Raw genomic sequence first — 9,318 nt, 5'->3', positions numbered from 1 at the left:
TTCTTCTTCTTCTTCTTCTTCTTCTTCTTCTTCTTCTTCTTCTTCTTCTTCTTCTTCTTCTTCTTCTTCTTCTTCTTCTTCTTCTTCTTCTTCTTCTTCTTCTTCTTCTTCTTCTTCTTCTTCTTCTTCTTCTTCTTCTTCTTCTTCTTCTTCTTCTTCTTCTTCTTCTTCTTCTTCTTCTTCTTCTTCCAAATGCTCTAGCAACAGCTCTCATTTCTTTTATAAGAGGAATGGACTGGCTATTCCTAGGAAAAGGGGGGTTTTCCTCCATAGGATTGCCGTGGGACATTTTGTAATCAAAGCTCACGTGTTGCCACTAAGGACCGGACTCTCTCAATGGGAAGCAAAGTGACTGCTATGTGGAAGCAACTCTGTGGTTGGGCCTAGCCAATGCAATAGAAGGCTAGTTATCACAAGCATGGCCAAAGCACTGGTTGAGAATTGAAATAACCCTTTGAGATACGTAGGTCAAGAAGCTACATTGTAGGGATTCCATAAATGCTTCTTTATTGCTGTAGGGCATATTAACATTAAGTCTTGAAAATTCTCTCTGCTCCATTTTATACTAACATAATCAAAATGGGGTTATTTTGACTATCTTTCTGACATGTCATTTTATCAGTGGACTATGTAATCTCTTTTCTAAGTCCCACTAATGCAGGGGTGTCAAACTGCCGGCCCACGGGCTGGTTGCATCATGCAAAGGCCGCGCCCACTCCAGCTCCAGCAATGTGAAAAAAGTTGTGATACGTCATGACACGTCACGTGATGTGGCGAGTTTGACACCCATACTCTAATGGCTTGCTCCTTCCTTCCTTCCTTCCTTCCTTCCTTCCTTCCTTCCTTCCTTCCTTCCTTCCTTCCTTCCTTCCTTCCTTCCTTCCTTTCACCTTCCTCCCTCCCTCCCTCCCTCCCTGGCTTTCTCATACCTTCCCCAAGGTAAATTCTGAATGTTTTTACAAATTACACATCTAGAAAGATGGAAACATAAATTTTCCCTTCACGGGGCGAATCTTCATATCTCAGTGCCTGGATTAGGAATCTCTCAACTGAAGTACCCCCCTACCTCTTTTTTTTCCTCTAGACACATTTTTATCTCATTTGAAAGAAGTATGCCTGCTTTTAAATTACGTTCCTTCTAAAATAATGAAAAATGTCAACCATGCAACACTGAATAAAAACTAATTAAAAAAACAAAATGAGAATTGCCTAGACATTCCCCCAAAGAAAAGAGGAAATCTATTCCAGTTAATTTAGTAGGTAATTGAATGAGGTTTTTTTTAAAAAAAATAAAAAATTGGATATATTTCCTGACTTTCCTCCAGGAATATAAGAAGGAGCATACCAATGCTTTTTCCCTCTCCCAATTCATGACTGACTGTGTCTCTCCAGTCTGCAATCTAAATATGTACCATACTGCCTCTATTACTTGGGAGAAGGCTGTTTCTAGATAATCAAGTATTTTAGGCATTCCCAGTCCAATATCTTGTAGATGCATTGGAATAGAATTTGCTTTGGCCATGTTGGAGGTTAGGACTTGTGGTCCACATGTCTGAAAGGCATCCAGTTATAGAAAGTTATTCAATTCTTTTGAACTTGATATTAATTCTGGGATTTTATTCTTTCCACCCCAACAAAATATTACACTATGTAAAGGAGCCTCAGACACACACACACACACACACAGGCACATCATCTGCCCATGATTGTTTTTTACATGTAGTCCTCAGCTAATGTCCATTTTCAAAGTTACAACAGCACCGAAAAAAATGACTTACAATCAGTCTTCACACTTACGACCATCACCACGGTCACGCAATCACAATTTGAGCACTTGACAAATGGTCTGTATTTATGACTGCCGTTTGTGACTTCGCCGGTGGCTTCCAAAGAGCCAAGTTAAAAGGGGAATCCAGATTCCCTTAATGACCATGGCACAAAAGTCGTAAATTCAGGTTTGGAGACATGAAGACTCATTTAATGACCATATTGCTTAGCAACAAAAATTCTGGTCCCAATTGAGGACTCCCTGTATTGTAACAGTGTGTTTTTAGACTCACATTTGCGAGATGGACAATACACATGCACACAAACACACGCAACTATATTAAAGAGAAAGAAATGCAGGCCCTTGTGCTAAAGGGTTTTGAAAAAATTCCAGAACCAAGGAGAAGCAGAGATGGTTAAATCGGCTCTTTTATCCAAAGAAGAGAATATATTTAATTTTGTTTCTGTTTGGGAATTGATTCTGTGCTTGCAGTAGGAAAAAAAAATGAAACTTTGATTTTGTTTTTGCTGATTAGATAGGTTTGTTGCTATAGAGATGGTTAGTATATACTGTTGTGTAAAAGTAAAAAGCTGAGGTTGTTATCTTCTATTGTGCTAAGGAGTGTTGGAAGTTGGGGCCTTTTTCTTTCCTTTTCCCTCTTTACTCCATATTTTCTCTTTTTTTCTTTTTCCCTCTCCCCAGTTTTCTATTGCTTTTTAAAATTTCTCTTTGTATTTTATACTTTGATAAACTAATATAAATGTATTTTATATATATATAAAAGAAAGAATTCCAGAACCCATGACCTTTTCCTTACTTTGTTTTTTTAGGGCATTCTGTGAACTATTTTACATGCAGTAATTTGGCTGTAGGGATGAGAATACTTCGGGTCATATTTATGTGCAATCTATGTTGATTGGTGATACAAAAAATATGGCTTTAATTCTGAGGCCCAAAGGCATTGTTCCTAAAGTCAATTGGAAATATGCAATGCTAGTATTTTAGTCTACTCATTGTATCTCAAGAGTTCGCTCCCAGTGTGGAAGTCAGTTGGAATTTGGCAATTTGGTTGCATGCATGCACGCAATACAATCTTTGTGCATTTGGAAAGCTAATATTGTCTTGGCCATAAACCATCACAATCTCGAAAAGTAGGTGGAGAAAAAAAAGATGTTTCAAAACATCTGTTTTAAAGTTATTACAGGATTCTGGATCCTCTACTGTGTATCACATGGAGAATATTATATGTAAAAGACTTGGAATAAACTGACAGAAATATTAACAGCTGATGTTATCTAACACCACTTCCATCTCACCTTGGAGCCAAGAGGCTCAAGTCACCCTGGGAAGAGGCCAATTCTCAAGTACAGAAGGGGAAACAAGAATTAGGGATCAGGCCTAGCCTTAGAGGAAGGGGGAATTATGAAATTTCCAATCCAGCATTCCCTTCACTCAAGCCCAATAAGGAAAGCTCCAGGATTTGAGTTTGAGCTAGGATTTTGAAAAACAGAAATGCACCAAGAACTCCTCAGACAGAAATACAAAACCCATCAAATAAACCTTTTGGGGGTGCTGTTTGGTTGGAAGGAATTTGGGGCAGGACCCATCCCAGCTTTCCTTCCTCCTGAGAACTGGTGCAATGCAGTGCAATACTCAAAGCAATCTTTCTCAGCCTGAGCAACTTTAAGACATGCGGACTTCAACTCCCAGAATGCATACTGGGTGGGGAATTCTGGGAGTCGAAGTCCACAGGTCCTAAAGTTGCTCAGGCTGAGAAAGATTGCTTTGAGTATTGCTCTGCATTGCACCAGCTCTCAGGAGGAAGGAAAGCTGGGATGGGTCCTGCCCCAAATTCCTGGTTTAGAACAACCTTTCTCAACCTGATGACCGACAGATTGTATTTTTGATCATCAGTACAGCTGTGACATATTGTTATCCCTTCGTACTCATGGCATATGAGTGCTATAGCACAGCCACTCTGAAATTATGGAACTTGCATGCATCAGCATAATTTAATATCAAGTACAATTCCCTTTGGCTTTGCATCATAAATGTGAGTAACCCACAGCCTATTTAGAAAACCTGTCCTCCAGAACACCTACCTAACACATCCAGCTGCTTCTCAGGAAGGCTGTTAATGCATTCAGCTACAGATTCATCACTACAGACATCAAGGCGCTGAATGGTGAGGGTCTGGTTGAGTGTGTCCCCCGCTGCTGACTCCAGCTTGTCCTTTTTGCGCAGGTCACGCATTGTGGCAATGACTAGAAGGAAGAAAGAGCTTAAATGCAAGTTGCTCATTCTATGGATGGGGGGGGGGAAGAGGCTGAGACTTTAAAAAGCGGACAGGAAGAAACCTTTATACAAGGAATGTCAGAATTATTTATCTATTAAGACATGTAAAATAACTTAAAGAAAATAGTAACAATGACGCTGAACGTGATGAAAATGATGAAAAAATTAACCCAGTACGCTTGCATATATTAGCCATTGCTTGGAAATGTGCTTGGAATGCAGCATTGGTAATTTTCCTAAGTCTCCATAGTTATATAGCCTTAACTAAAAAAAGCTGACCGAGATTGTGTGGCTGTCTGATAGTAGTAGTAGTAGTAGTAGTAGTAATAGTAGTAGTAGTAGTAGTAATAATAATAATAATAATAATAATAATAATAATAATAATAATAATAATAATAATAATAATAATAAAGTTGGAAGGGGCCTTGGAGGTCATCTAGTCCAACCCCCTGCTCAGGCAGGAAACCCTACACCATTTCCGACAAATGGCTGTCCAGTCTCTTCTTAAAAACTTCCAGTGTTGGAGCATTCACCGCTTCTGGAGGCAGGTTGTTCCACTGGTTAATTGTTCTAACTGTCAAGAAGTTTCTCCTTAGTTCTAGGTTGCTTCTCTCCTTGATTAGTTTCCACCCGTTGCTTCTTGTCCTGCCGTCAGGCGCTTTGGAAAATAGCTTGACTCCCTCTTCTTTGTGGCAGCCCCTGAGATACTGGAACACTGCTATCATGTCCCCCCTCGTCCTTCTCTTCATTAAACTAGACATACCCAATTCCAGCAACCGCTCCTTAAATGTTTCTATCTTTCTCCTTGCCTGCTTACTAGGATGCACGGTTCACATATTACACTGTCTTGGTATTTGGAAGTCCAAAAGAGAGTTCCAGCACAATTATTATGACAAATACAGGAAGACCTTGACTTACAACAGTTCGTTTAGTGACCGTTTGAAGTTACAGCGGCACCGAAAAAAAGTGACTTAGGACTGATTTTCACACTTACGGTCATCGCAGCCTCCCCATGGTCACGTGATCAAAATTCAGATGCTTGGCAACCGACTCATACTTACGACCGTTGCAACCTTTTCCAATCTTCTGAGAAGCAAAATCAGTGGGGAGGCCACTTAGCAACTGTGTTACTGACTTAACAGCTGGAGTGATTCACTTAACAGTTTAATGGCGAGAAAGGTCGTAAAATGAGGCAAGGCTCACTTAACCAATGTCTCACTTAGCAATGTAAATATTGGGCTCAACTGTAGTCATAAGTCGAGGACTACCTGTAATGATAATCCATCTGAGTATTTTAAGTACAGCTCCTCAATACTTTCTTGGGGAGGTGACAGCAAAGACTGGAAGCTACAAGGAGCCAAAGGGCTGGGATGCTGGTTATTCAGAGAGCTCTCTTCTGTTGTGTTGTGCAACAGACAGTATCAGCCAATCAAAGTCCAGAAGGGCTGCTCAAATATTGGCTCTTGGCCAGGGTTCAGCAGGGTAATTGAGGATTCATGCTTTGTAAGCTTCTTAAGGGTCAAGATGCCAAATCCCTCTGTGTCTAATCTCTTCTTTGAGGGTGAACTCTGTACATGTGGTGTATGCCGGTGTGTTGTAGGCAGAGAAGAGATCGTTCGTTGCAAAGAGTGTGAACAGTATAAGATCCATTCTTCCTCCCTCCCTTCTGTTTCTCTAGATTTTCTGTATAAATTTACCTGCATGCCCTCTTTTGAGACAATAATTATAAGTATGTGTTCATGTATAAGAAGTTATAAAAAAAATAACTTTCTGTACATGATATACTTGAACATATAGAGGGGGAGACAGGGGGGGAATACCCATTATAATTAAGCCCCCAGTGTAACTGCTAACGTCTCCTTGGCTTTGAATTTTTTTTAAAGTATTTAATTGAAATAAAGCTGAATAACTGGAAAGTAGTAACTTCTTTCTTTACGGGAAGTTCTTGGGCCCATCCATATAGGCTGAAGAGGCATTTTGGAAAAAAAGAAAGGATAGGTATCTGCAAGCAGCCAGAAAGGGCATCTATCTTTCAAGAAAAAAAGAACAAAGAAGGGATAAGATACCATCCTTTGGCTAGAAGTGGCAACTGGGGCACCTTCCCTAGTTTGTATTTTCAATGTCTTTCTGGGATACTTCTTGTGTTTTTCTGGGATCTGCTAAGCACAAATGACCTAAAAAGGCGTATAGTCTAACCCAGGGGTAGGCAACCTTGGCTCTTTTATAACTTGTGGACTTCAACTCCCAGAATTCCTGAGCCAGCATGGCTCCGCTTGGAAACCTCTCCCTTTCCCCTCAGCATGGCTGGCTCAGGAATTCTGGGAGTTGAAGTCCACGAGTCATAAAAGAGCCAAGGCTGCCTACCCCTGGTCTAACCAAATATCTTATATTCCCATTCCATGTTGATAGTAAAAGATGAGGCTGATTAGACTCAATGCCTAGAGCCAGTCAATGAGTTTCTCTGGAAGTGAGATTAATTGTATATGTCTTGATTCACATTCCTCTGAATTTTAAATAATAGTTGTTACATCTTTGTAGTTTAGTCTTCACAACAATACTGAAATGTAGATTCTGATTTATCATCATGCAACAGAACTCTATCATTCTAAGCCCCCCCTTTTAAATTTAATTTAGTTTCTAGTTCTCATAGTTGAAGAAAAATGACTTTAAATATTGCAATAAGTTTTCTTCTACTGTCTTTGCTGTGACATTACTCTTATTCATGCAGCCAACCCATAACTTGACTCTCTGATATCCCATTAAGCCCCCTTCCCCCTTTTTCTTCTCATTACAGAAGAACTAACATCTCCTCCCATATAATTTAATGGAACAGAAATGGATTATCTGCCAGGGGAATGTAAATGAGAGGGGGGGGGAAAGAATAATGGGAAATTCTAAATTCCTCTGGCAATGGTATTTATGATTATGTGCGGGCTTCAAAAGATTGCTTGGCTTTAGGAAGCAAGCCCAGAAATGAATTTTATATATATATAAAAATGTATAAATGTGTGTATATCATGTGCTGACTTTACATAATACCAGTACTGTTAACATCCCTTGTGCATATAACAGGGGTATAAGCTGTGAAAATTACTTGCTAAGCATCTTAGTAAAGGCTCATATAACAATTACAGAGGATTGGTAGTTTTGTCTAGTGGTTAAGGCAGTAGGCTAGAAACCAAGAGACTGTGAGTTCTAATCCCACCTTAGGCATGAAAGCTACCTGGACAACTTTGGGCCAGTCACAGTCTCTTTCCCCCCAGCCCTTCTCGCAGGGTTGTTGTTGGGGGAAAATAGGAGGAGGAAGGAGTATGAGGTATGTACGCCACCTTGAGTTACAAAAATTAGGTGGAATAAAATAAATAAATAAATAAACGAATAAATAAAACAATTCATCAGTAGCTATTTTCTTACCACAAAAAAGTCCTTCCATGAAATATTTGAATCATTTGTCTATGTCACGGGTGTCAAAGTGCCGGCCCGTGGGCCGGATGCGTCACGCAGAAGCTGTGCCCACCCCATTGCCGGCAATGGCAAAACTGTCCCGATATGTTGCGCGACATCACGTGATGTCGTGAGTTTGACATGTCTGGTCTATGTGGCATGTACTTCTATCCAGTATGCCCTCTGTTGTTGTGCATTCAACATTTTTATCACTGCACAGTACAAATGTAAGTTTCCCCAAGGAATGCTTGCTGCCTTAAGTGTATAGCCTTTCATCCCTGATGCCCATTGGATTCAGTGTGTCCATGATCACCCAGTTACTTGTCAATAGCTAAATTGCTAAAAGGCCACCTCCTATGGCAGACAGAGAAAGAAAGGCAGAACTGGAATGGAAGGTTGGAGGAGAGGGAATTGTTGGCATTGAGTGACATTCTTACCATTCCCGAGTCTCCTGGCATCTGAGCTTGGTTACACAAGCAGCCTTTGGAGATAGTCTGCATCACACCGAGCCAGTTTGTCGAGTAAAGGGCAGTTAATGTGACAGTATGGAAAAATATGGGGAAATGAAGAGGATGCAGCACATGAAGCCGAAGACCCAACAGCATACAAAGTAGTCAAAAAAGGCAAGGATGCAAAAAATGAAAGTAGATTGAATATAATATTGGAATTCAAGTGGCCTCCTGACTTTGGGCTAACTTTGGCAAAGTGGTCTTGAGCTGAGTTGACAAGGAAGAGCTGAAAGCTCATTGGATACAAAGGTGCCATGATGGGTATTGGGGAACAGACCAAATGTTACGCAGAATCCTGAGAAAAAAGCTTAGAGAGTCAAGGGAACTGATGGGGCCAGGCTGCATACGTTTAATTCTCCAGTTAGCTATCACCCCCAACTCTAGTTTTCCCTTTCTGAAAAATCTTTCATGCCTTTTATCCCACTTTTCCTTTAACTTACCCCATCTAGAAAGACCAGAATGTCCAGTCCTCTGAGTATTGTGTCTCAGTTATCCCACCCCCTCTTTCAGATACCCTGATCTCACCATGAAATCGCCTTTCTGGATCCCGTGCTAGTTGCACAGCCATGCACAGTCCGATGCCTGAGGAGCAGCCGGTAATCAGCACAGTGCGTGGAGCTGCCTTGGCCATGGCTGAGCTGCAGTGAAGTGTGCCCGAAAGGATCAGGCTGGAAAGTAACAGAAAAATCCATCATGTGATCCAGGGATCAGCTGAAGGCTTGAGAGGGTGACAAGGTGGAGGCAGTGCCTAACTCCTATAGGCAGATGATTAACCTTCCAAACCTGTATCGGTCTTTCTCAAAGCTCCTCTGTTTCTTCATCCCTTTCAGCAGCTCCATCTTTGCTCAGCGCTGGAGGGCCATGAATGCAGTCTACTCTCATGAATAGAAACTCTTTAAAAACTAAAGAGAGAGAAAAAAAGAGAATGAATTATAAACTTTGCCACAGTGTGGACTGTTAATCATTATGTTTTAAACAAACAACTATCCTCAGATCGTAATCTATGTGGGGAAAACCTTGAGAATCAGAATAAAGAGACTGGACCTACGTCATGGGTAGGCAACCTTGGCTCTTTTATGACTCGTGGACTTCAACTCCCAGAATTCCTGAGCCAGTTGGCTCAGGAATTCTGGGAGTTGAAGTCCATGAGTCATAAAAGAGCCAAGGTTGCCTATCCCTGACCTAGGGAATAGTCAGATAAGAGGCTGCATAGGCCACATCTGGATAGTGGGAAGGGTATTCAGTTGTGAGCTAGGCACTCTTTTAACTGATCATACCCTAGATGGCCTTGTCTCCCAAAGT

At 41.0% G+C, this 9,318-nt stretch overlaps 1 protein-coding gene across 1 annotated transcript in view; it reads right to left on the bottom strand.

The window, feature by feature from the left end:
- Positions 1-8,647, bottom strand: part of LOC107294050 (retinol dehydrogenase 8-like) — a 17,199-nt gene extending 8,552 nt beyond the window's left edge. The window contains exons 1-2 of the mRNA XM_015823256.1: positions 8,542-8,647; positions 3,871-4,032 (exon numbers count right to left, since the gene is read on the bottom strand). Of these exons, the coding sequence (XP_015678742.1) occupies positions 3,871-4,032; positions 8,542-8,647 (268 nt within the window). The remainder of the gene's footprint in view (positions 1-3,870; positions 4,033-8,541) is intronic.
- Positions 8,648-9,318: the final 671 nt, after the last annotated feature.

Source organism: Protobothrops mucrosquamatus, unplaced genomic scaffold, assembly GCF_001527695.2.
Source record: "Protobothrops mucrosquamatus isolate PMUCROS unplaced genomic scaffold, P.Mucros_1.0 scaffold1818, whole genome shotgun sequence".
Lineage (NCBI taxonomy): Eukaryota > Metazoa > Chordata > Lepidosauria > Squamata > Viperidae > Protobothrops > Protobothrops mucrosquamatus.
Note: the sequence above shows the minus strand (reverse complement) of the source record. Positions and strands in the feature narration are given on the sequence as shown.